The 27,905-nt window shown below is 48.1% G+C and overlaps 1 protein-coding gene across 6 annotated transcripts in view; it reads right to left on the reverse strand.

Annotated features, from left to right (window-relative positions):
• The window catches only part of DAB1 (DAB adaptor protein 1), a 591,361-nt gene that overhangs the window by 11,725 nt on the left and 551,731 nt on the right, over positions 1-27,905 (reverse strand). For 4 of the 6 annotated variants that reach the window (XM_044238331.1, XM_044238332.1, XM_044238335.1 and 1 more), the window contains 7 exons: positions 21,619-21,669; positions 21,480-21,527; positions 16,204-16,266; positions 13,731-13,839; positions 4,929-5,477; positions 1,387-1,514; positions 913-1,023 (listed from right to left, as the gene is read on the reverse strand). In XM_044238331.1, coding sequence (XP_044094266.1) covers positions 928-1,023; positions 1,387-1,514; positions 4,929-5,477; positions 13,731-13,839; positions 16,204-16,266; positions 21,480-21,527; positions 21,619-21,669 — 1,044 coding nt within the window. In that variant the 3' untranslated portion in view covers positions 913-927. The remainder of the gene's footprint in view (positions 1-912; positions 1,024-1,386; positions 1,515-4,928; positions 5,478-13,730; positions 13,840-16,203; positions 16,267-21,479; positions 21,528-21,618; positions 21,670-27,905) is intronic. The other 2 variants (XM_044238333.1, XM_044238334.1) reach the window with 2 other exon arrangements.

Here is a 27,905-nt window from a genome sequence, read left to right on the forward strand (position 1 = left end):
GGGTAGAGCCTTGCAGTCCTACACATTTATGGAAAACTAGGAAATAGTATCTGAAAATTGAACACATTTGTCAAGGAGTGACCTCCAGAATCATGCCTGGGGAACGAGGTGTACTTCTGTCTCCCGAGAAGGTTTGCTTCATCAGCTCCTCTTCCTTTTGATCAAATCAGAGGTATTGAAATTCGAGTGCCAAAAGCCACTTCTAGTGTATGTGAGTACACTTCTTTCAAAGTAGCTGCTGATGGGATCTGAAGTGGTTCGGTGGTGAGCCGTACGCTGCAGCACAGGTGCAAACAGCAGAGCCTCAAGCAAATGCTACGCGTCTTTGAGCTCTGAATTTCACTTTTACGTTAGGAAGGGTGAGGGGGTGCCCGGGCTACCGTGATCGTACATCTCTAGCCATCTAATTTCAAGCACTGCTTGGTTTTGTTTCTTGGGATGTTTGGTTGGTGACCTCTTTCGATCTGTGGAGTGTAGGCAAATGCGGTGATGCTTTGCGTAAAAGACGAAAGCATCTGGATCACCCCCCAGTGAGAAAGGAATCGGGGTGGGGGGACCGTGTCCATCTTGGAAGGCTGATGCTTTCTGAAACTGAATCCATGTTGAGGAATGGGCACGGTGCCTCATTCTGTCACCACCATCCACTCAGCACGTATCATTAAGAAAAGATTATGACCATTCCCCACTCCTCACCCCTACCCCTACCTAGCAGTACATGTCAAAGGTCATGCATCCATGAGGAAACACAAGATGGCAAACAGCAGGCAAGGAGAGAAGGTGCGAACATCAGGGATGGGCTCAGGCAAGGAGACACGGAGCGAACATCGGGGAGGGGACTTTGGAAATGGAGGGACAAGCCAAGGGAAAGCAGAGAGCTTAAGGGTGAAGTAGATAAAAAGAACAGATACCTACCCAGACCTGTGCTATCTAGCTACCGGCCTGCGGACTTATATTATCACCACTGGGCTCCCCACTGGGCTCCCCAAATGGATCACTGTTGGATGAGGCCTGTGATCCATCAGGCTAGAACACAAGAAGATAACACTTTTTTTTTTTTTGGTCTTTTCAACAACGGAAAGCAGAAGACAGCTGAGCATAAATTCATGCATACATATAATCAGTTATTTTAAAAGGAGGCAGCAACAGCCGTTGGAGGACGCCACACCCACCCATGCAGGGCCGTGCTGAGCGACTCACGAAAGGACAACGTTTTTCAGCTGCTCATTTGATCATCAAAGAAAACGCTCCCTAGGGCCCCATTCAGAACCTGAGACTCTGAGCCAGCATTCTTTCCTATGTGGGTTTCCTGGGCCACTGTCCGTTTCATACACAGCGGTTTTAATTTTAAGGAAAAGCAGACCCAGAAAGAACAGACTGGCCACTTACAGCTTCTTGCCCTTCGCTCTTGCTGGGACTTTCAAAGCCCTCTTCGAAGATGTCATCCGTGGTGGGATCGCTGGCATGGGACGCAGATGATTTGGACGGAGAACTCTGTCGAGGGGCTGGGCTTGGAGCTACACAGAGACCAGGCACAAAGAGGGAACATCGTTAGGTGTCTGGCTGCGCCTGAGTACCTCCCACCGAGACCTCGGGGATCTGGTTATGATCAAGTCAAGTCCGGCACTCTGCTGTCTATCCCGAACATCTCCTCTGTACATATGGATCTCGTCCTGTCAGACACTCGACAGGAAGGAGTGGGTGCATACGGTTGGGGCAGGTGGTGATTCTCTAGGAATGGCCCTTGGATCGGCAGCACGAGCTCCTCCGGGAACTTGTTACAGACGCCGTCTTGGACCCCCGCCCCAGACTGATGGGCTCAGAAACCCTATTCGTATAAATATTTGAATAAACAGATCAGAGGATAGGGATGCACGTTTTGAGCACCTTCAGGTGCCATCAGAAATTTTACGGATGGTATCTCTGACCCGCATAAAGCCTCTTTGAGGTAAGAGTGATTTCAGTTTCACAGCTCAGGGAAGTGAGGTCGTGAAATTGCTCGAGGCCCTGTAGCTGGTGACTGGTTGAGGCAGGCTCTGTATCCTTACACATGGTAGGCATGCGCTGAACACGTGTTGAATGAAGAGTGCCTCTGTGATGTGGGAAAATGGGAGGGAGCTGCTGGCAGCTTTATGCCTCACTCCATAAGGACATGAGTCTTCTATCCTAGCCTTCCCACATGTTCCTCCTCTCATTTGGTCCAGAGGTTATAACAAATATGCCATTTGAAGCTATTCTTCGTTCAATAATTTCTAATTTGGCTCTGAAAATGCCAGTCACTGGCTCAGCCCCAAGTGAGGAGGTGGTGAGGCTTGATTTAGTAGCTAAATTTCGAATGGCACTGATAAGGCCCCCTCCTCCGCCATCATTGCCCAGAATTTCCAAAATCTGGCTGCTTATCAGACAGCGAGTGATTATCAAACTTGGTGAGTGCCCTTTGCCTTGATGGATCTATATTTAGAAGAACGATGCTATTTGCTTGGCATTTTGTATTCACTGCATTCTCTAATGCAAATATGGCAAAATGGTGTTGGGCCTATTCTTTCCTGATGAAGAAACTGCATCTCTGAGAGGTGAAGGGGCTTTTTCAGGGCCAACAGAGCCATGGAACAGGTGTGCTGAGATTTAACAGAGCTCTGTCTACTCTGTCCAGCCAGCTGTGAGCTCTATCTCTACTTGACATTGGCCTTTGCTCCGACTGATCCTCCACTCAAAACATTCTGAAGGTGATGCTCATGGATAAAAGGAAGTCTGTTTTGTTTTCTGAGATGATTAAGGAACAAACTCATACTAGTGGGTTTAAGTGAGATATGCAGTAAGAGAACCCCTCAGTGCTTGATAGCTGTTGAATAAGTGTTAATGTAACCGGATTTCAGATTGGGTTTGAAGTGGCTTATTGCTTCCTGAAGGCGGAGAAGCGGGCTGAGCTGCCAGTCTGAGAGAGGCTGTACTGGTCCTACCTATCAGAAGAAATCAATCAGAAGTATAATTAGGGGTTCATTTATGCAAGTGTGTTAGCCTTTAGAAGTTTTTTCTAGGATATCTGTATAATCTGAAAGAGTGGTTCTAAATCTGGGGCAGCTGAAATCCTAGGGGGCATCTGGCAAAATCTGGGGTCATTTTTGACTCTCAGGACAAGGGAGAGAGGATGTGTGCTTCTGGCATCTCATGGGCAGGGGGCGGGTACTTTGGTCAACATTCTACAAGTACAGTGCACACCCCACAACAAAGAATTATTTGGCCCCAAATATCAATAAAGCCCAGGTTGCGAAACCATGCTCTGAGACACGACAGTGGCCGAGGGGTCTTTGTTCTGTTCATTTCCATCTCTGTGACTTCTCCCAAATGTCTCGATGCACTAGATGCTATGCTAGCATCATGAGAAGTGTGTGAATGGTTTGGACCCATTTCCTGTCCTCAAGGAACTGAAACTTCCCCTTTATTTGTAGCCGGCACGCAAGCCCATTGCAAGAGAGACACTTGTTTTCAAAAGATGCCTGCTTCTTTATGCGTGGCTCTCATTCTCTCAGCATTTCATTTTTTACTCATTACTCTTCACTGAAACCCTGTGACTTAGAGCGAAGAGAGATGCCCCCACTGTGGAGATCACATGGCCTGAGTGGGAGTAGCTCGTTTATACACATAGAAGGCATTCCTGTTCAGAACTGCCTTCCGAAACTGGCTGAAATGACACTACCTAATTGTGTTAACATTAGATTTTTTTGACGATTCTTGCGATTGGCCAAGAAGTGAACCCTATCATCTGTGACAGTAATGAAAATGCCACACTCACTGTTCCATGAGATTTTCTCTTTCCTATCAAGCGTCAAGGCCTGAGCTAAATGACCGGACATCTTTCCAAGCATATGCGTGCTCAAGTATATCTGGGTTCTGACTTGCTGTGTGGTTACGGTTTCTGGACGCTTGCAATGGAAAAGCGAGCTAGGACAGAATCACTGAGTGCCTGAATTAGGAGGCACACTGCCTGTCTAAGCCAAAGCAGGCCTTTTACCCATGACACAGCTGAGGTTAAGAAAAGTCACACATTTGGGGCGCCTGGGTGGCTCAGTGGGTAAAAGAAAAGTCACACATTTGCCCAAAGACGCTGCTTTATAGTAGAAGAGCCAAGGCTGGAATCCTGGTCCAGGAATTCTGCACAGCATCACTCAATATGCAATTATAATGGTGACAACAATGTTTTAAAGTCAGTGAGGTACACAGTGTTTCATGTACCACTGAATCCTTTTACTATCCCTTAGCCTAAGATAGATGAGGAAATTGAGGCTCACAGAAGTGACTTGCCCACAGGCACAAGACTTGGAAGTGAGAAATCTATTCTCAGGGTTCGTGGTCTAGAGCTTTCTGCTTCACTGCCATTTTTCCTCTTTGACTACCAAAGCCTTGAGCCAAAATCTGGCTTCAGCTCCACGAGTTGGGTGAGACCTTATGGCTGCTCTGTCTCTCCCCTACGTTTTCTACTCTAATTTTTTTGTCCCTTTTCCCCCGACTTTTGAAATTCATTTTCACCATTCATTTCCATTTCAATAACCCATATCAAAATCTGTGTTTCATAAATGCGGGTAATGAAAGAATGGGCAGATGGATGAGCAAATTAACAAAAACATAAGCAGCAGAGTGACTGGTAGAAAAATAACAGGTTTGTATTTAAATCTACTGCTCTCCTCGTCCTTGAACCTCCCTTTCATTATTGGCCAAACAGGTCTAACAAAACCTGTAATAAGCATTATTACGAGTATAAAAGTAATAAAAACAATGCATATGAAGAAGATATGTATACTTTGTAGCTATTACTATTATTCGTAGTATTATAAACAAGGAGGCCTGCTGAATGTGAACGGAGTTGAGTTCTCTGACTCCAGAAACAAGGCATCACTCTCAGTGGATTTACGTCTCCAAAGAAGGGCACTCACGTGAATTGGTTGATGGCGTGGTAGAAGTCACAGGGGTCAAATTCAACTGGGAGATGTCAAAGTCATCACAGTCATCTGTATCCTGTGCCACCCCGACTTTGTTGAAGTAACTGGAGAAGGCCTCTGAGGTACAGGTGAGGGAGGGTTGGTCGGGTTTGCGGGAGGGCACGGGTGGAGGCTGGGCCATCTGGAAATCCTTAAACATTTCCTTCCCCATTTTCTGTCTGGGCTTCTCGGTCTGTGGACTTGACCTGGTGGAGTCACCCGTGGTTGGGACGGTTGCAAGGGGGGTGAGGGGACCTTGGAACATGGCGGCTGGCAAAGGCATAACAGTTTGTGTGGGCATGAAGGCGGCTGGCGGAAACTGCCCGGCCACAGTTGGCCAGGGCTGCTGAGTGGCAGGGAAGAGACCCGGCTGGCCCCATGCGATGGGCTGAGCCCCCGGCATCACCTGAGCGACTGGTGGCTGAGCACCCATGGCGATCTGCTGTTGGACGAGGGGCTGCTGGCCCCAGAAGGATGGGAGGACGGCGCCCATTGCAACATAACCTGGAAGGGTGAAAAATCAGAGTCAGGCACCTGGGAAAGAATTCATGGGTTCAAGGGATCGGCAGAAAGATACTGAGTCACTATTAGGTGTCAGGCTCTGGGCTACAGACTGTGGACAAGGATGAGTAAGACAAAAGTCCCTGCTTTCATGGAGCATTCCTTCTAGAGCAATGGTCAGGGGAAACCTTTCGAAGGAGTTGATTTGTAGGCGGAAACTGGAATGTGGTGAGTGAGCAAGCCAGACATATATCTGAGAGATAATGATGATATTGCTACAATCATTAAAGGTTTCTGACCCCACACAGACGCAGGAGCTGGTGTGTCTCAGTGGAAAAGGCAGAGGACTAGGAATCGGGCACACATGGGTTTGAATCCTGCCTCCCCTTCTTGCCAGACTGATAGCGTAAGCTCTCTAAAAGTCAGGCTCTTTGTTGGAAAGCCAGGTTGTAAGATCGTCATTTTAAACACTGAAGCTGTGTGCCAAAGGAAGAAGAATTAGGAGTGCTGGGGTTTTTGAGGCCTAGGTTAACACTCAGACTGATGATTCATATCTCTGGAATTCAGGGAGAGCTCCACAAGCTCTCCCAAGCTTTGCCTCCTTATCTGTAGAATGGGCACAAAATACCGTCTACCTCAGGGGCTTGGTTTAAAGGTAAACGGAGATGACATATTTGATGTGGAGTTTTGCACCTGACACAGAATGAGAATTCAGTAAATGTTAGCAGTTAGTGGGATGTGAATCAGAGAGAGTCCAGAAGGTACTTAATACCTTGCTTGGTACATAGCAGCCAAGCCATAAATGGTAGCTCCAGGTATTATCATATGTTATTTCTGTATTGTTACTATGCCAATTTTAGGTGACTCTCCACTTATGCAGGAGCCCCTCGTACAGTGGCCTAGGTTGGGTACTGTGCAACTCCAAGGGGTCTACTCACATCTGTTACCATGTTAATTGTTGGCGGTACTAATTCCTTTCAGTGAGAATAAAATCATTTTTTAAAAGAGCACAAGTAACACTTTTCACAGTAGCAACAGTAACACATTTTTTTCCATTTGCTACATGCCTCTAACTTCTAGGTTCAGTATTAGGTGTTTCACATCCTCACTCCAGAGATAAGGAAACTGGTGCCCAGAGACGGACGGTCTGTGCTTGGGGTCACGCAGCCAGCATGAAGGGGGATCAGGACCTGAACTGAGGTCACCTGTCCCCAAAGATAGCATTCTTCCCTCCGCATGACACTGCCCCAACTCGATGGCCTACTTTGCACCATAAGCACATCTGGTCTGGTTGCCCACCTCAGGTTGCAGCTCACTGTGGGCGGGCCCAGAGAAACTCCTAGGTGCTTCCAGTGACTCCTGCCCTTTTCAGAGGGCACTGCGGCCACACGCCTGTGCAGTTGAGCCCGGGACACAGATGCCCAGGCCGGGCAGAGAAGAGCAGAGAGAAGCTGGCTTGACCTGACTTCCCAAAACCAGCCTTTTCATGGCTGTCAGAAGGAGTTTGCAGATGTACAGCAGTGAGGCCAGGGAAGGAAAGTGGGTGCAGAGTATCCTAGCAACTTCCAGGGGGGAGGCAGACAGGCACTGTGGCGCTGATCGTGTTGTGGTGTCATGATGTCAGGGGACTCTGGAGAGCCCAGAGAAACCTCACTCATGAGGGCTCAGTCAGGCTCACTCAGGCTCCAGTCTCAGATCCCCTGGCCCTCGACTGATGGCTAAGGAGTGGGGACAACATTCCATGACCGGCCACTTCCTTGCGAGGTGACAGCAGGTTCCAGAGAAGCGGAGACAGGGCACCAGGGCTTCCTGCGGAAGAGGTCAGCAGTATGCCGGCCGTGCCGAACAGACCGTATCCTTCCACGACCACGCAGCCCTAGTGCACGTAGTGAAGAGGCATGGGGGCTGGCGTTTCAGCCAGGAGAGGGGCGTGCATTGCCTCTCACCTCACACGCCACATCATAAGGCAGTGACTTGAGTCCACCAACAGACTCAGCACTCTGTAACTGCTTTTCTCATTTTCTGATTCGCTTTGATGGGGCCCAGTGGTTCTCAGTGGAGGGAGGGGGTGGTGATCAGCACATTAGTGGGGTGTATTTTGGCTGTCAGGATAACTTGCTAGAGGGAGACACTACCCGCACTTAAGAGGCAGGCTATCCTATAATGTGTGAGACCAACGTGCACAACAAAGAATTCCCCCATGTTCTGTCTACGATTATTTGAGTATGGGCAGGACGTTGAATTACCTAGAAATTCAAAGTTTCTTTGCAGTTTGAGTGCACTTAGTTTGTCAGGACTATAAGAACTGTGTGCCTTGAGGGCAGACTGTATTTTTGTTTGGAACAGGGCCAAGAGTTGTTCAACATTTGGGAATGTTTTGGTTCCCGACAGAAATACTTCCCATGGTGTTCGAGCGGGCACAGCGTTCCTGGGTCCTTCTGCACCTGCGGTGACTGCAGACAGGTCTACACATCTGACCACTTTGTAGGACCTCTAGTGCGGTTGCACCTGGGTATTTTCCTTATTGAAATCGATGTCTTTTTTTATTATAAATGAGTTTTTATAGATTTCCTCCTTGAAACACAATGATGGCAGCATATCAACTTTTTAAAAAACTGTGGGTTAAGTGATTTTATCTATGAATTTCAGTTCAAGAATTTAAAGAAAACTTTACAAATATCTGTCCTAAAAGGGGGGCACTGGGTCTGACGGGATGGACGCGGATGTTTCAATGACCTCAATCCTGATGCCCATTTTGGTGACGGGATGGAAGGTCTCAGCCTCCCGCCAGGCTATCTTGCACTCTGCTTCCCCTCCACCCCCCTCGATGCCATCGCAGGACTGCTCCAAAATGCAAACAGAGTGCTTCACTGCCGGGGGCATAGTGTTTAGATGCCCAAGCGTGGCTTCGGAGACTTCAGGGATCAGGCCCCTTCCCAGCTCTCCATGCCGTTTTCACTGGCACCTCTCCCTAGGGCAGCAGCCGCACACACAAACACCCCTCACACCTCCCCTCACTCTCTCCATCTCTGCTCTGGAAAGCCACCCCTACTTCTGTGGCTATGCCTTACGGACTCCCTGAGAATCAGCTCAGCGTCACCTCTGCCGGGAGCCTTCCCTGCCCTCTGGACTCCATTGGTTCTCCTTCTCTGGGCTTCTGCAGACCCCAGTGTTCATCCCTCTGATGACAGGTGTCACACTGAGTTGTAACTGTCCCGTTATTCTGTCTTCCCTATTAGACAAGCAACCACCTGCTAGTAGGAACCCTTTATTTTCTCTTTCCCTGTCCTCTGTGTCTAACGCCACCTGGGACGTTCCTCAGCTGCTCCATAAACGCCTGAGCCTGGAGGAAGTCTCTCTGTGAAGGTGAGTGAGTCATAGCAGAATCAATGCCTTCCCTGCACTTGGCCAAGTGAACAATTAAACTCCCAAGATCGGTAAGTGCTGTGATCTCTGATGATTCTACTGTTGGTGGCAGGTTTTTCGTTCCTACTGCCTTTCCCCGCCCCCCCCACAAGGAACCAACAGATGGGCTGTGCACATTTTTCTGGAGAGAGCTATTAACATGTCTCCCTGGCTTCATGCCATCTGCTTCAGACCCAAGTACAATATCCAAAAGGAAAAAAAAAAAAAAAAAAGCAGCACAGGGTAATTGGGTATCATGTTTGGGACCTTGCAGGTCTCACTCGCTTTTTCTTGGGGATGGGGGGGGCGGTCTCTGTAGCCTGGGCTCTTCCCAGACCTGTGAGCTCAGGTTCTCCGGCCATGTGGCATTGGACATGCCTGATGGGATCCCTCAGTAGTCGCCTGCGGCGGCACTGGACAGACAAGCCACTTGGTGGCTGCCACAGAAGCCACTTAGCAGCTTGGTAACACTGACTCATTAACGTTCGACAGTGGAGGGAGGAGGTGCCACGGAGCATCTGTTTATGCCACGGAGTTCAGATCAATCATAAATCTCCTCGCTGCGAAGTGAAAGGGAACACCTGCATTACTGCCTCGCAGTTAGATCTCAAAGGAGGCTTGGAAATTGCAGTTTATAACCAGATGCTTGCACCTGGGGATACCTTATTATCTGAATTTTAAAAAGTAGACTAAATGTGAGAAAAACAGTGACATTTAAGGGACTCCCCCAACACATATGCAGAATTTGTATGGTGATGCTTATTTACATGATCCCATCCATCCAACCATCCATTCATCCATCCATCCATTATCCATCCACTCGTTCATTTGAAAAGAGCCCTCCTGGTGTGAAGCAGTGTTTCAGTCTCTGGAGATGCAGTGAAGACAAAACATTAAAGAAAAAAAAAAATTCCTTGCCCTCGTGGAGCTTACATTTTTGATGTAATGCCTGCTTCTCATGTCATGGTGTCTTGATGTCAGGGACTCTGGAGAGCCCAGAGAAACCTCACTCATGAGGGCTCAGTCAGGCTCACTCAGGCTCCAGTCTCAGATCCCCTGGCCCTCGACTGATGGCTAAGGAGTGGGGACAACATCCCATGACCAGCCACTTCCTTGTGAGGTGACAGCAGGATCCAGAGAAGCGGAGACAGGGCACCAGGGCTTCCTGCAGAAGAGGTCAGCAGTATGCCGGCCGTGCTGAACAGACCTCACAACGAGCCTCTGTGTAGTTGGTATCGGTATTTCTTTACTCTGTGTCTGAGACAGTGCAGCGGGCGGAGAGGACGGCTTGAGGCAGCGACCACAGGGCACAGTGGGGGAGGGGGGAGAGCCAGCGCTCCTCATGGACAAGCTAGCAAACATGTGTTGACTGCTTACTTACAGAAACACCGCCAGGCACTGTTTTATGCGTATTAACTCATGCAGTGGTCAGACCAGCTCTATGCGGTGGAACGACCATCCCCATTTTACAGATAAGCTCCCTGAGACTCAGAAGAGAGTCAGCGGAGCGTGACACAGTTGGCTAGTGGCAGCATCCGTATTGAATCACAGTACATTCTCGATGCCCCCAGGCCAGCTCTGCCATGCGCAGTTAAGAGGCCAAAGATCTAAACTTCATGACACGGGTGCTTTTCTAAATATTCTAGGAAGGTTAAAGGAAAAAAATATAGGTCAGACAAGACATTTTCTTCTACTTTAAAAATAAGAGTCATGATAATAATAACAGTAGCAACAAGAGCTGACTTTGCTGATGGAAGCCTCTACGGGGTGCCAACAAATTTCAAGGTGCTTCAGTTTGTTTTCTCATTCAATTCTCACCATATTATTGCAAGGGAAGTATTATTTTCGATCCATTTATAAAGATTCAGAAACTCTGGGGGCGCCTGGGTGGCTCAGTGGGTTAAGCCTCTGCCTTTGGCTCATGTCATGATCTCAGGGTCCTGGGATCGAGCTCTGCATTGGGCTCTCTGCTCAGCAGGGAGCCTGCTCCTCACCGCCGCCCTCCCACCCTCTCTGCCTGCCTCTCTGCCTGCTTGTGATATCTCTCTGTCAAGTAAATAAATAAAATCTTAAAAAAAAAAAAAAGATTCAGAAACTCTGGCTCTGGCGGGTTAAGTAATTTGCTCAGGAGTTTAAAATGTCCATAGACAAGCCCAAATTCAAACCCAGTGCACTGGATGCAAAATCTCCCAGGGGTCCATCAGTACCGCTGTTCGTGTCCCTGGCTCTCCACCCCTGGCTGGAGAACTGGGAACAGGTAGATGGCGCCTTAGTGTCTGCAGAAATTTTTAGGGCCTGTTCAAGGAGGAAAAGGCTGCTGGCTGACCACTCCCTGAAGTCTACTTTTGTTCCTCAGCCTAACTGATGCAGAAGCAGGCACTTGGCGAAGCAAAAATGTGCTCACTGAAATTAATTTTACACTTCCACTCTCAACACGGAGGTTGTGGAGGTCATCTCCTGGTAATGTACCGATTTTTTTCTTTAGCAGCTGAAGAAACTGAATCTGGACATGAAGTGGCTTTTGTCCGGAGTTTGCAACACAGCTGGTCAAGTAGCAAGATTGAAACCCAGGTCTTCAAGTCCTGATGTGACCCAGGCTCAGGAGAAGGCCCAGAGCGGTGGTGGGAGTGGCGTGGGCGGGTCCTTGGGGGCTTTTACTCACGTTAGGGCCGGGAGCCACGTGACTGTGTCACCCGCATTGACAGAGAAGGCGATGGAGACTCCTCGCCCAGAGAGTGCTTCACCTGGACACCTTCCTGGCTTCCTGCCTCACCCCTTCTCATCTGCTCACAGCTCACCTTGGCACATGTCCCTCCTGACCACAGTCTCCATTTACACTTGTCCTCCACCTGTGCTGAGGCCCCTGCACTCCACTCTGCATTTTCTTCTGGCCATACCACTTACCGTTTGCAGACATATTACAGAAATTAGTTATTTTTACGCTGTTGCTTGTCTCCCCAGTAGAAGGGAAGCTCTCTGAGGGCAGGACCTGTGTCTGTTGTATTCATGGACACACCCCAGGTACCTAGAACAGGGCCTGACTCCTGTGGGCACTCAGTGAATACTTCTGGAAGGAACACATCAGCAAGTTGCTAAGTTTGGGGTCTCAAGTTCCCATGACCTGCTCCAGGACATCTTCACGGGTCAGATAATGAGGGCGAAGCATGGGTAGTCTCAACGCAGGAAGGTGATATATTTCTGAAAGAAAACTGTTATTCTTCTTTCATTCTTTATTTTTTAAATTTTATTTATTTGGCAGAGAGAGATACAGCAAGAGAGGGAACACAAGCAGGGGGAGAGGGGGAGAGTGAGAAGCAGGCTCCCTACCAAGCAGGGAGCCTGACGCAGGCTCGATCCCAGGACCCTGGGATCATGACCTGAGCTGAAGGCAGACGCTTAATGACCGAGCCACCCAGGACCCCCTGGTATTTTTCTTTAAAAGACCATATTCTATCACACTATTCTCAAGGAAATTTTAATATCCATCTTAGGTAAGGAAGACTAGCCATCACCACTGTCCCATTTTAGGGATGGGTAAAACCAATCTGACTGGGAAGCTTAGCAATGAAATGTCTGGGTTTCTTGCAGATGCTAAAGTGTTAGAGCCAATGGCTACCAATCTCTGTTGCTTCTAAAAATTCTTAATGATCTCTGGGCTCGTGGGGAATAATTTTAACTACTTGAGAACAGAGTACGAATTTTTACTTCACTTCAAATAACAGCAAGGTTCCTATTTGATGGCAAGAATTTGCTTCTAACACTATGTAATGAAAATTAATTTTTTATAGAAAAAAATGCCAGAAGATGTGTAATTGAAAATATTCAGGCTCGGGGCACCTGGGTGACTCAATCGAATAAGCGTTGAGGACTCTTGATTTCAGCTCAGGTCCTGGATCTTGGGTGTTGTGAGACTGAGCCCCACGTCATCAGACACCACGCTCAGCAGACAGTCTGCCTGATGATTCTCTCGCTCTCCCTCTGCCCCCCTCCCCCTGCTTGCATGTGCACGCTCTTTCTCCCTCAAATAACTACATACATAAAATTGAAAAAAGAAAATACTCAGGATCCCCTGGCTGTATATAAGAATAAGATAGAAAGATGAAGCCACAGATTTTCAAATATGTAGCTAAAGAAAGAGAAGAGTCTTTAAGGCTCTCATGTATGTAAAGAGCAGAATACCACCTGTGGCCACACCCCGAGCAGAGTGGCCCGGCTATGTGGAGTGCCTGATGCCCTGGAAACAAGTTCTATGTATTTACCCTGCTGTAAAAGTAGTATATATATTTTAACAGACGCTTGGAAAACAGAACAAAAACCTTCAAAATCACTAAGAGCCCCATCACCTTCCTAATTCACTCTTAGCAATCTGCTCTCTCCCCTTAGCATCCCACTTTGCACCGAGAACCTCCCCATTCTTGAGTCTCTACCAAAGGAGGCGACATGTCCTATCAATCCGATTTCCAGAAGTCTGTGGAGGGCTCCTGTCCCCGACTTGCCTTCCTCCCTTCCTCTGGCTGAGATGGACAGGAGGAAATGAACTTGCGCTGAACGTGGCATGGTCAGGTATGGCCTGGGCTCCCTGAAGCTGTGTACTGAGTGCCCTAGAATCTTGACCTTTCCAGGTGAAAGGGATTTGGACACGCCCAAATCCCAGCCTACAGCGTCTCACAGATTTGTAAACACTCCCCCACCTCCCAGTGGTGGCTTCTCCACGTCATCTGAAGAGTCACGAGGAGAGGCTGGTGGCTCCACAGGTGTCTGGTGTAATTGGACAGTTGGTTCAAGTCAACCCTTTCTCTCCCCTGGCTGGGGGGAGACCAGAGGAAGGGAAGCAGGTGGAGGGCAGCTTACCTGAGGGTACAGCAGCAGTGCCGAAAGGTACAGAACTAAACATGTCTGCACTCGCCGGGAGTGTCTGCGATGAAGACGGGATAAAGGCATCACCTGGAGTTGCAGGAGTCTGTCAAACAGAGAGAGGCAGAGGGCGTGTGAGGCTGCTGGGAGACCTGGCTCAGCACTCATCCAGGATGGGAGGCAGCAGGTGCAGGAGGGGGGGGGGTTGCTGCCAAAGCCAGCCGCAGTCCAAGCCACAGATGTGGTGGGCAGCCCATGAGCTGGCTGTACACACTGACCATAGAACAGGAGACTGGATACCTACCTTTAGAGCGGCTGTGATCATGAAGGGAGATCATGCATTTATATCACTTAGTACCGGGCTGAGGCACGTTAGCAGGTACTCAGCAAACAGGGACCAGTATCACAACTCTTTGGTTTGAGCCCCTGCCCTTTGGGGGTGTTATTCCAGCCACCAAATTATGCCACGATATGTGGTTTTCAGCCTTTAGAGGTGGTCAGCTGAAATGGACACACACCCACGCAGGACCTACTGCGAGCCTAGCTCAGGGCTTATCACGTAAGACATGGTAAATAAAGAGCCTGACTAAGTGCACCAACAAAGTTTAGCAACTAGAGCAGAGATCCTCGTCTCCTGGTGCCTCCCAGAATTCTATTTGAATCTTTATGTGCAAAGACAAAGAAATATTTTCAAGTAGATGATAACAAAACCCGAACCCTGAGGATCAGGGAACGAGACATGCCCAGCCCGTGCTGGGATCTGAGAGAGGTCTGTTGCAGGAACTGGTGGGTCGGGTGAGGGGAACCGAAATAAACCCGACAGACGGGAGGGATACTGAGGGGTATCCTTGATGCTCAACCCTGAGCATCAGTACTTGGGTTTGTAAAGGCCCACACCCATTCACAACAGGCTTTTGCCCAAAAGTATGTCTACTTGATGCCACAATATCCTTATTTTTCTTTTCCCATTGGAATAGACTGGGGCAAGCAATTAATCCTGAAACCATGGCAATTCGACAAGGCCATTTTTAGACCAGCAGCCTGCGGGAGGAATGGCATTGTTCTGGGGTTTATTAAATACCCATCTGAACTGCACTCGGGTTCAGGGCCAGAAACACAGCCATGTGCTGCTGCATTAAGCACTTTTAAACACAATCGACGCCGATCTGTTTTCCCCAAGTGACCCTGGGGGAGCCCCATGCCCCCTCTGGGCCTCAGTTTGCTCATCTGTAAAATGAAGGGCATGGGTCAGAAGGTCTCTTCAGGACTTTCTAGCTCCACAGCTGGAGTTTCTCAGTGCCCAAGATGTAGCTGTTACCCCCAGGACAGAGGAGAGAAAGAGACTGGTTAGAGCCACCCCAGCTTCTCCGTAGACAGGAGCTGCTTCCTGCACAGTCAGATCTGCTCAGGACATCAGGTGTCGGGAGCAGGGCAGCTGTGTCTAGAGCCCCTGGCAGCAGCTGGGGGCAGTAAAGTCTCATGCCATCTCTTCCTAGGGGTGAGGTTACAGTCTTTCCTCTGGGAGGCGCATCTTGCCAATGAACCCGAGCACCATCCCTAGGTCTCTGCAGGACTGCGCAAAGCCCAGAGGCGCTGCCCCCCCCACCCCAGCACCTTCTGCAGGTGCAGGTGCAGCTCCCTGCTCTCTATGTGTCCCCCACCTCCGGGGAGTGGGCAGGGGAGGACCTGGAGGGACCATCTCCATTCTATTCTTTTCTGTGGCCTCTGAATGCAACCAGTTCTCAAAGCACTAGGATTCAATTTTGCTTCGGGTTTCTTTCTTTTTTCTTCTTTTCATTTTTCAACTAGGGTTCCCTGCCATCTCCGTCCCTCTGCAAGCAGTGACTTACGATGACAAGCAATGGGACAGATACCCCGCTGCAACTCCACCTGGGAATCCAAAGCTTCAGGAGAAGCTCAGTTCAGCTGGGTGGCCGGGGGGCAGGGGAGGAAGGAGGAGATAAAACGAAGAGGGAGAGAGAATGGAAAGAAGGCAGGAGGCAGGACAAGGCAGAATATACTGGGGGAGAAGGTGCTTCCTTTCCTGGGACGAACACCTGGCTGGGTGAGCTCTGGGTGGGGACCGGCAAATGGCCCATCATGCCTGTGGTCTTGTTGAATTTCTTGCCCATATTCCCAGCTGGACCATGTGGTTGCAAGGACCTCATCCCGTTTAGGTCTTTCTGCCCTGCCCAGCAGAAAAGCAAGTACCCAGCAGGGTCCTCTAACTGCTGATGCATGGTTTCACTTACTTCTCGAAACAGAAGCAGGTATCCTAATTCCTTTAAAAAGCAGCAGAGGAAACCGAGGTTTAGGATAGCGGGTTAATTTGCCCAAATCACGCAGCTTGCAAGAGGCCAAGGTGAAACCCGCCAGCAGCCCTCTTTGGCCCAAAGCCCACGTTCTTGCCACCATGTTGCTGGAGAAGGAAAGGGGTGGGGTGGAGGGCTGAGCTGCAGTGCATACTTACGGGGGGAGAGGTTATATCAGGAGGGGTGGACATGTCCCCAAAAAGTTCTAATTGGGTCACAGCCTGAAAAGACAAAAAGAGAGTGATGTCACCACGAGAGAAGTCGAGGCTGCTGGGCACTGCTTTAAAACGGTATGACAGGAAGACCCTTGTTTCTTTGTCTCATGACTATATACACAATAAGCCCAACTGGTCATTGCCATTACCTCCTAATGCTAAAGACAACACTTGGGAGGCAGCCAGAATCAATTCTCGCTTCGGTGTGTCTGGCAGCGTATCTGGGCTTAGTTAAGGAAATTCGGGCTTATCCACTTCCCATAACCCATCACCCTGCTTCGCGCTGACTCGCCATAAAGGGCAGTGTTCTCTCTCTTCTCCAGGAGATAAAGGCAAGAGAGGGATTCCCTCACCGCTTTCCTTCTCTGCGTGCACACACACGTACAAAGTGCCTTCCACGTGCCAGATACAGTGAGACGTGACACTTTGTAGCCACTTCTCACAGAAAATGCTCCCAAGACCATGAACCTGTGAGAAAAGGATCATCATCCCCATTTTTACAGATGAGCCAACTGAGTCTCACAGAAGTGACCTCAAAGTCACCCAGGTCAGGACTGGAATGTTCCGCCTACGGAGCATGTAGTCAAATGACAGTCTCTGAAAGAGTCAGTTTTCAGGATAAAAAATGTCATTGCAGGAAAAGAAAACATATCATTTAATACCAAGAAGGGCATCAAAAACAGCCCAGTATATACACTATTAATCACTGCTAGGAACTTCACGACTGCAGACACTGTATCCTCTCTATCCCCATCCATCATACAGGACTGTCTGAGGAAGCCCAGCCAGAGCAGCAGAAGCAAGCCTTTAAGATACACTTAGAAATTAATCTGCATAGACTTCGAGCTTCAGAGACCGCAGGGAGTCTATGGCTAGGAACAAAATGTCCTGCCTTAAATATATGATCATATGCTTTGTATGAAATCTGCCCACTGGGGAGAAAACTCTTTTGACTCACCTCTGGATTTTAAGTGACAGCTTGTGATTGGGGGGACCCTAAAAATATTAATCAATAGAAAGGACTGGAAAAGTCTGCCTGCCTGCCCTCCAGGGACCCCTGTCCTTGAATTCTGCAGTAACCAGGCATGGCTGGATCGCTACACTTAGTGCCAAAAAAGGATTATGCTCGGGCACCTGGGTGGCTCAGTGGGTTAAGCCGCTGCCTTCGGCTCAGGTCATGATCTCAGGGTCCTGGGATCGAGTCCCGCATCGGGCTCTCTGCTCAGCAGGGAGCCTGCTTCCCTCTCTCTCTCTCTGCCTGCCTCTATGCCTACTTGTGATCTCTCTCTGTCAAATAAATAAATAAAATCTTAAAAAAAGAAAAAAAAAAGGATTATGCTCTCCTGATGAGTGAGCGAGGTACGGGCGCTGGAGAAGGTCCCACACCTGTTGATAGATTCACCCCCAACCTCTGCAACTCCCTGGGGCTACAGTTCCCTCATCTGGACAGTAAAGATAACACCTCCTTCAGATTTATTGACAATATTCATAACAGCACTTCTTTTGAAGTTTGTCTAAGCCTGGTTAAAAAGGCACAAAAGGCTCTTTTTGCTGAAAGAAGTTTAGCTGGGTTAATGAACTTGAAATTCTTCCCCCTCAGCTTTCAGACTGAGTAATGCGGCGCTGGGCATACAGGAGGGCCCTACACACATATTAATTTCCTTCCCAACTACACAGTGCTTTTTCCATACACACAGAACACCTGGGCGGTGTTCTGGGTGAACAGGATACTGAGACAGGCCAAGCCCCAGCCTGCTGGGAGCTTGTAGGCTGGTGGGATGATCCACAGAAGTTGGCAGTTTCAAGGCAATGTGGCGGGGATGGCGACAGAGATCTCTGTGGGAGGACAGAGAAAGGGAGTCTGCCAGCTTTTGTCAAAGAAACTTAAGGAGGGTTTTATTTATTTATTTATTTATTTATTTTTAAAGATTTTTATTTATTTGACAGAGATCACAAGTTGGCAGAGAGGCAAGCAGAGAGAGAGGAGGAAGCAGGCTCCCCGCTGAGCAGAGAGCCCAATGCGGGACTCAATCCCAGGACCCTGGGATCAAGACCCGAGCCGAAGACAGAGGCTTTAACCCACTGAGCCATCCAGGCACCCCTATTTATTTATTTTTTTTAAAGGTGTTACTCATTTATTAGAAAGAGAGAGTAGGAGACAGAGAGAGAGCAGGAGCAGAGGGAGAGGGAGAAGCAAGGTCCCCGCTGAGCAGAGCCTGATGTGGGGCTCGATCCCAGGACCCTGGGATCATGACCCAAGTGAAAGGCAGATGCTTAACTGACTAAGCCACCCAGGTGCCCCTTAAGGAGGGTTTGCTAAAGGAGAACAGACCGGATCTGAATTCTGAAGATGAAGAGGAGTTAGCTGGGCCAACAAGACGAGGAAGGACAATCCAGCCTGGTGCAAGCCAGGACACAGCAGAAAGGAGAGAGGCCTGGGAGAGTTGAGCAGTTGCGCAGAAGAGCAATTTGTAACAAGTATGAAGGTGGGGGCGGGGAGCAGAAGGAGGCCAGCAGAGTGGACAGGGTAAGTGAGTGGACAGGGTAAGTGAGGTCCCAGTGGGTCCAGACTTGGCTAGACTCTAGATAGTCTCTTGTCTCAGGGAAAGAGTCTTGACCATGTTTACAACATTTTATGTTATTTGGTGAAACTATGGCAATCCTTATGCTCTCTCTTCCTGATTACTATTAAGAACACTTCTATTTAATCCATGAACGGGAAGCTTCTAGGCTTCCTTGCAATTGGGACTCAATGCTTTTAAAATGGCCTACAACTATTTTCAGTGGTAGGAAAATAATAAAATGAAGTTAATAATTAAGTCACACAATTTACATTTCAAATGTGTTGAACTTGTGTCACACTTTTACTAACATCATAAATATAATTTATTGGCTAATTTTCTCCTTAAGCACAACTTTTAAAATAACCTTCATTCTTGAGATAGAGACTTTCCTCTTGCCAGATGATTTTCAGTCAAGGATTAAACGAGAAAAACATGCAGAGGCAGAAAACATAGATTGTTATTTCATTTCATTGGATTTGCTGTTTAAATAGAAACTAGAGTTAATTAAATTTTATAGAAAAGGGGGATTCTTAGGTCATAAAATTAAAAATAATTCTAATAAGCATGTATGTTTGAGAATCTGGAATAATATCTATTTTCACACCACTCCCCCCCACCACCTTAATCCAAGTGCTTTCATTTATAACCCAACGAACTATGTTCCATCTGATAATACTGTTGTAATTAATCACTTTAATGCCCTCAAGAGAATTAAAAGTAACCATTCCCATTTGTAAAACATTTTTATAGTTTTAATACATTTTCCAATACATTATCTTCATGTCTGATGCTCACTGAGCTCACGGGTGGCATAGCCGTCTCTCGAGCTTTCTTTCGCACGGTGAGCGGAGACCAAGAGGTGCCGCGACTTTCCGACGGCTGGTCGGCCAGAAGAAGCTGGGCTTGACCCAAAGGCCAAACAACACCTCGTTTATCTATCCCTTCACAAGCGCCCTAGTTAGCCTTCCTAGATGGTGGGTGCGTAGCCACCATATTCTCTAACCAGAAGCCAGGGTTCCTAAAGGGTCTGCCGTGATGGACATCCATCTGAAGAACTCAACTGGAAGGGAGGTTCAAGGTACCTATTGGCCTTTCCATGACCAGCTCTTCAGACATCTGCAGGTAGGCAGTGATGAGGCTGCTGATGGCAGATTCTGCCTGCCTTAGGCCCTGGGCATCTCCCAGGGTAAGCAGGGGGATACTGGAAGCTGCCCTGTCCAGTGAAGGGGAGGATAGCTTGGCTGTTGAGGAAGAAAGCCCTCAATCTCTCCCTCAGGTCAGCCCCTTCACAGCCATTGTTTGACACGAGCAAGTGATAGTTTTCAAATAATATGTAGAGTACTGTGCCACTGCTGTTTTGAGATTAGTACCCTGGTCCTTCTTTCAGCTAAATGGCCGCAGGTGGACTCTGAGGCCCCCTCCTGCAGAGAAATCCTGAAAGTGCCACAGATGAAGACAGAGATGTCCTTGGCTGACCCCCCAAAACACTGTCACAGGCCCACTCCTTATGTTTTGGCATCAGGAGCTCCTTCGTGTAGGAAAAGTATGGGAACCCAAGTGTGCATCAGCTGTTGTACCAAGAACAGGGGACAAGAGCCTGTTCCTGTTCCTACTCTCATGGGCTGGCTGCTTGATGCAAAGTCAGACTCGTCGACGGGATCAAGACAGCGTAATGGAGAAGACAGACACAGGGCTACAACAGGAGGGGCCATCTCAGGGCCTTTGCACATGTTCCTCCTCGTACCGAGAACATTTATTCCTTCCCCAATTGCCTTTCCCACCCATCCTTCAGGACAGAAATTAGATGACCTTTTTTTTTTTCTAAGTGTTTCCTAACTCAGTTTGCACCCCATGGCACTGTCCAGAACAGCTTATATGACACTCACATCAGCAGTTCTCAACCTTGGATGTACCTACGGGAAAAGACTAATGTCTGCTTTCCACTTCTAGAGACTCTGAGTGAGTCGGTTTGAAAGTATAGCCTAGTACCTGCGACTTTAAAAGCTCTCCTGGTGACGCTAATTTGCAGCCAAGGCCGAGGATCCCTGTCCTAGACCCAACACCTCCCATCGGAGGTGATACTACTCACTGGCCTGTGTATCGACTGATCTGAATAAACACTGGCTGCCAACCGGTACATCTGCTCCGGGGTGTACTGACCACATGGCCACCTTGCTTGGCTTTTCTTCACTTACGAGCACTCAGCACATTCTGCTTATGCACCTGAACCCCCTGGGGTACTGTCATATTACACTATGCTAGACTAACCTACCTCATCTTTCCCATGCTGTGCACTGGTGCACGGGGACACTGTTAGCCCCCTGAGGACAGTGTCTGTGTCCTCCTGCTCTACCGAACGTCTAGCAGCTATCAGAATGCCTGGGACATGTTGGGAGCTTGAAAAAATATTCCTTGAATGTCACGAGGTCAGTTCCTCTCCAACATACAATCTCAACACAAACACACATGTACTCACACACACATCCTCTCTGACCTCATCATGGGGCTCACCAATAATCTGCTCATGAAGATTAGACTAGACGCCCACGAGACCACAGCTGGCACCTGCCATTCGTGCAGGCTGGATACGGAGAACATGGAAGGCATGAGAATGACCCTAGCGACCCTCATTCACCAAGAGCCTGGAGGCCTTACCTTTGTTGCCTCCAAAATCTCATCAGAGTCCATCGGCAGGTTTCTGTTCTGTAACCACAAGGCATGACTCATGAGCGTGAAATGAACAATGGGATGATGACCGGGAACAGTTACCCAGAAAGGGCCCTCTTGTTCTTACCGGGCTGGCGGCGGCAAACCGTTCTTCAAAATCCTCAAACGGGTGACCATTCTGAAAGTGTAAGGGATGATGAATGAGGATGAAGAGTCGGACATACAAATGGCATGGATTTATGGGTTTAATGATGATGGGATCTATGCTTTCCACTCCCATGGTCTCCCTGGGCAGGGGCTGTGGCCCACGTGTTCCCAGCAGAAGCAGATGATAAAACAAGGGCCTGATGAGAGGAAATCCATAATGGTAAGATTGTAGGTTTCAAGTCTATCTTCCCGCAATTCCAGAACATTACCCAGCCCGCCTCGATGGTGGCAACAGATAAGAGCATGGTGTTTATTGACACTCAAGCAGAAAAATAGCATCATGGGTTCTGGCCAAACTCTTAACTCTTTGGAGCAGTCTGTGAACAGTGGCTTTGTGAGGGCACTTATGCATGCAGTCCCCTCTGCTGGAAACGCTCTTCTCATCTCTGCAAGCGTGAAGCACCAAATCTCTCAAACCCGGGTGGACGGCCACCTCTTCCATGAAGTTCCCCTTGATCCTCTGAGCTGGAAATCATCGGAGTAATAGCACATCACCTGTGCCAGCTATGTTGTGCTTCTGGAAACAGGACTATGCTGTATTTGTTCCCAAATCCTGGCCACTTGCAGAGGATCTGGCACCTAGCAGTGCTCAAAAATATACGAAAGACGGATGCCTGGGGGGCTCACTCATTAAGCGGCTGCCTTTGGCTCGGGTCATGGCCCCAGGGTCCTAGGATCTAGCCCTGCACTGAGCTCTCTGCTCAGCAGGAAGCCTATTTCTCCCTCTCCCACTCCTCCTGCTTGTGTTCCCTCTCTTGCTATGCCTCTCTGTCAAATATATACATATATATGTATATATTTACATATGTGTGTGTGTGTGTGTATGTTGTATTTTTTTAAAGAAGATTTTATTTATTTATTTGACAGAGATCACAAGTAGGCAGAGAGGCAGGCAGAGACGGGTGGGGGGGAGCAGGCTCCCTGCTGAGCAGAGAGTCTGATGCGGGACTCCAACCCAGGACCCCGAGATCATGACCTGAGCTGAAGGCAGAAGCTTTAACCCCCTGAGCCACCCAGGCGCCCCTATATGCGTATTTCAAAAGTAGCTGGCAGTTGACCAAATCTAATTTTGTTAGTTTTGTACTTTATTGTTCGTAATTGTTGAGGGTTTCGCTAAACGACTCTGTATTGCTGGCTTGGCATCCGTTGATGTGTCTGGGCTAACTTCAGGGGCCCTGAATGGACACCAGCCCCGCCCACTAGTAGGCCCTAGATAAACCACCTGCAGAGTCGCAAGTAATTATGAACACCTAATAGGACTTCCCCAAAGGCCTTGTGATCAGCAGTCTCCCCCTCCTTCTCCTACGTGCTCCTTAGATAAGACCCCTGTGGAGCTTACCAAAACCCTGCTCTTTTTCGTGTGATTTAACCAATCTGGCCTTAGTCTGGGGACCCCGAAGCACTTCACTTGTGGGCTCTAATAAAGGCACACGGTTCAGGTCCTACCATACTTTCTCCACTTGCACTTTCCCAATGTTCCTTGACTTTCCTAGATGACCTCTTGAGGTGTGCTCTGTACTCCTCCTCTAGGATGTGTAAGAAACTTCTCTACTGTGATTCCCTTTCAGTCTTCTGGTGTATTGTGCTCACCGTCTGACACCCTGCTTAACAAATGTTAACTACCAAAGCCACACTGATAATATATATTATCAATAATGCACATAATACCTATTATATATGCTTTTTAGTCACCATGTTTCAGTCAACAGGCCCCAGCTGATTATTTTTTGGATGATTTCCAAGCAGTGCAACATTAATATGAACCTGACGATATTGACATTAAAATGGAATTACGACGTGTGAACAGGAATAGTGGCCATCATTCCCTGCTTTTGAGGAGAGCTTCCTGTTGGCAATGAAGGACTGGAGAAACCATCCCCCGACATCACTTCCACCCCCCTCTGGAGGAAAGGTGACTGTGTGAAGACAGTCAGCCCTAGTCACAGAGCTGCAGAGCAGAGCAGCAGAACCAACGTGCTCATCCCCACCACAGCAGGGCCTTCGGGCCTCCCCCAACCAAGTCTGTTCTCAACTGCCTGCCTCCACCAGGTCCTGCTCACCGGGAGTCAACCGTGGCACAGAGGAAAGGAAGAGTAACCACATCAGCTAACCACATAAATTATTATATTATGATGATTCTATTTGGCCAGTGGTGGGGACGGGGTGGGGGTGGGGGAGGCCATATTAGCCTAAGTGATCCTGTAATCTATGGTGTGGCCTGAAAGGTTAAGGTTATGTCGCTACTATCCTTTATAAATTCCCACACTTCTGGGGATTTATGGCACAGCCCCTACCAACTAGCTCTGGGTCATAACTTTTAATAAAAACATTTTTTAGTGTCCAAGATCTCATTACATCTGTCTAATATAAAAAAAGCAAACGGCTTCAGAGCATGATGGATGAATTAAATAAATTTGAAAAACAGCCTGTGGTAGAGTCTCATAAAACCCCCACCACATAATGAAAATGTGTGAGGATAACCAGCACTGGTGTGAGTCTGTCACTTCCCTGGTGACAGAGGGGGGTGGCCTTTGGTGAGGAGCAGAGTTGCAGTGGGAGGAGGCCATTTCCGTCCACTTGGATGAAGTGTGGTTTGGGCGTGTGAACAAAGGCACCTCTCTGGAGTCACACAGATGGGGACTGAACCCCGACTGTGCCACATACGGTCTGAGGGATCCTGGACAACAGGCTAGTCAGCCTGATTCCTCACCTTTAAAATGCAGGTGATAAAGCTAACGCTGACTCAGGTTTATGGAGAGGATTAACTGAGCTGTGTGTGTGTGAGGTCTTGTTTCATGCCTGGCACATAGTAGGTGCTCAATCAATAGCAGTGGTTCCCAGGATCTTCTCATCCTGTCTCATTTGGTACACTTTTGGAATGCACAGGCACACATTTTTTAGTGTTAGAAAATTACTATTATATGATATTTGGAAAAAGCAAGAGAAAGAAAAATACAATCCTCTGGGAGGCCCCTCTTTAGAAACTACCCCTGCTTGAGAGAATGGACCAGACCCCAGGTAAAAGGTTGCCCTGTACTTCCTGGCCTTTGGCCCTGAAACCCCTCAGTCTGTCCTTGACCCTGTCTTATTCCTCATCTCTCCCTTCTGGCCACAGTCTTGCCCAATCACCCTCCAGGCCACACCTCTTGTTCCCGGTGCTGGTGGTGACCTTCTTCTTTTAATCGTGGCTCAGTCATTCTTTGGACCCCAATCCGGGAGCAAGCTTCAGGGACAGCCTGTGCATTTGATCCAGCCGGTGGAGAGACCCTGCCATCAGGGCACTTCTTCCCTGTTGAGTCCTGTGGTCAGGACGTGGAAACTATTCCCTAGCCACCACCATGCCCCACCCAACACCCCACCCATCCCCAGCTTGCTTTACCCACCATTACTACTAAGAGTTTTTGTTCATTCATTTTCAAGTCTTCTTTTTCCCCTTGTAGATATGTTTCTCACATGTATTAGGACGGGATGCATGCACCTTTGGATTCTGCTTCTCAAGACTCAGTATGACCTCGAATTTACTCATCACGTACATTTCCAGCAAGGGTTTAACAGAAGAGATTTTCTGGTGTTGTTTCAAGACAGTTCAAGCCTGAATCTCATGAAGACATTGAAAGAAACCTTCCGCAGGGAGTCCATCTTCCCAGAGTCTCTGTTTGGAGTGGGAGTGGGGGGGTACACTGTAGTCCCATAATTGAACAAAATAACTACGAAGGCCAGACTCCTGTTCATCTTACAGCGAACGTGACAGTGGATGAGGTGGGCGGTGGGTGAACGCGTCACAGAGCATGAAAATGTATCATGGCCGCCGGATCAGAATCCCGCGGTGATCTCACCCCAGGCTGCACGGTGTAATGTTTGGGTGGGAGCTTTGCCAAACTGATGCCTAAGCCCCACTATCAGAGATTTGGACTGTGTGGATTTGGGGTGGGGTCCAGGCATTGGGAGGTTCTAAGAGATCCCCAGGTGATTCCAATGTGCAGCCAAACTTCAGAATCACTGTGTTGCGGAATGAATGCACTGTAGGAATAATTAGTGAAAGTCCTACTGGGAAAACTGAAGACATCTTGATTGATTACGTAATGGATTAATTAATTTCTTCCACAAACATTCACTAAGTGCTTTTCACACGCCAAACTCTGGAGAGGTGCAGGAGACACAAAGATGAGTAACCCACGGACCTCACTCTTCCGAAGCTCAGAGCAGAGCCAGGGTATACAGTCATTCCAATTTGGGCGTGGAACAGGAGCAGGGCAGGGAGGGTGCAAGGCACCTAGACCTCAACTCAGAACTCAAGCTAATACTGCAGAAGAATGAACTCAATTATCCATTTAGAAAGCTCAGGAGAAAGGGATTAAATGATTTGTAACTACACCAAAGTGGGTACGATTAAGGTACCTCGTGATTCCAGGCATTCGAATGTATGTACCTTTCCCTGGTGAGTGATCTAACCCAGAAGACACATGCTAATGGAGACTAATTCCCTCTGTGGTAACTAGGAGTTGAGCTTTCTATCACTGTTAGCCAAGAGTAAACAGCTGCTTTCCTACCTTCTGGCAGAGAGAGACAGGAAAAACTCTGGCGAGCGAAGAACGAAGTGGCGACGGTGACGGAATTGAGATGGGGACTGGAAAATGTAATAAATTATGTCTCCCAAGAGCACCACTGCTCCGTAGAACTTTTGGTGTGATGGGAAGTTCTATGTCTGCAATATCCAATATGGTAGCCTGTGTGGTTCCATGTGGCTATGGAGCACTTCAAATATGACTGGGGTGGCTGAGCTCCAAGTTTTATTCAGTTTTGGGGTGCCTGGGTGGCTCAGCTGGTCAAGCATCTGATTCATAGTTTTGGCTCAGGTCACAGTCCCACAGTTGTGGGATCAAGTCCCATGTCAGTCTCTGCACCAGTGCGGAGTCTGCTTCAGATTCTCTCTCCCTCTCCCTCTCTGCCCCTCTCCCTGATGGCACTCATTCTCTCTTGCCCTAAAATAAATAAAATCTTTTAAAAAAATGATTTAGGGGTGCCTTTGTGGCTCAGTGGTTTAAAGCCTCTGCCTTCGGCCCAGGTCATGATCTCAGGGTCCTGGGATTGAGCCCCACATCAGGCTCTCTGCTCTGCAGGGAGCCTGCTTCCCTTCCGATCTCTCTCTCTACCTGCCTCTCTGCCTACTTGTGATCTTTGTCTGTCAAATAAATAAATAAAGTCTTTAAAAAATTATTTAGCTTTAATTAATTTAATTTAAATAGCCAATATTAAGCTAGTGGCTAACTTTGATAGTTCAGCTCTAAGGAATATAAATTAAAGAAAAAAAAATCCCAGTTGACTGAGAATTTTCTGAATAGAGGACATTTTGTTTCCTTATACAGTCTCCTCCTGTTCTTTTAAAGAATATCCTTTGGTATTGATTAAAAAGTTTCTATGGGAGAATTCTCAGAATTCTTTGTACTGTATAGACAGCACCACAAAAACAAACTCAGTTTGCAGAAATAGCCACCTTCTTCTGGTGTGAAAGATTTTTTTTTCCTTGGTTGAGCTAAGCCAGTGCTAGATATTTGTGGGCTTTTTAAAGGAAATTAAGATTCATGTTTCAAAGGAAGTCCAGGAGACCTCCTCATCATTACAATAGAACGGAGTCGTGCTTAATGCCTGAATTTTCCAGGCCCACTGAGATCTGGGGCTCAATGGTCTTCCTGGACCCAATGTCTCAATCTCACAGAGCAATCAGTGCTGCTTGGAGGACATGTCTCTGTAGTGACTGAAAAGCTGTCTGTAGTTACTCAAAGTTGGGCCTCATTCTAGCAGGTGGTGACCCTCCTTTCCCCAGCTGCCATTTCAGGAGGGTCCCAGAGGTTGTCCAGAAAGTTAGAGGGGGAGGGAAATACTTAGACCCTATAATGAAAGTTAACATCTTCAAGGGCCATACATCTGAAAATCCCTGGACAGTGACATATTTACAACTGGCTTCCTAAAAATGAAGTTGGTCCGTGGAACGACCTCTGTATGCCTGCTCCCCCCAACCTGCCACCTCTTTTTACTGTGGCAAGAACACTTAACATAAGATCTCCCATCTTAACAAATTCTAGAGAGTACAATATGGTACTATTAACTACAGGTGTAATGCACGTCTCTAGACTTTGTCATCTCGCAGAACTAAAACTTCTGCTGCCGAAAGCCGCACCCCACTTTCCCCTCCCCCCAGCCCCTTGC

Source organism: Neovison vison, chromosome 2 (assembly GCF_020171115.1).
Source record: "Neovison vison isolate M4711 chromosome 2, ASM_NN_V1, whole genome shotgun sequence".
NCBI lineage: Eukaryota > Metazoa > Chordata > Mammalia > Carnivora > Mustelidae > Neogale > Neogale vison.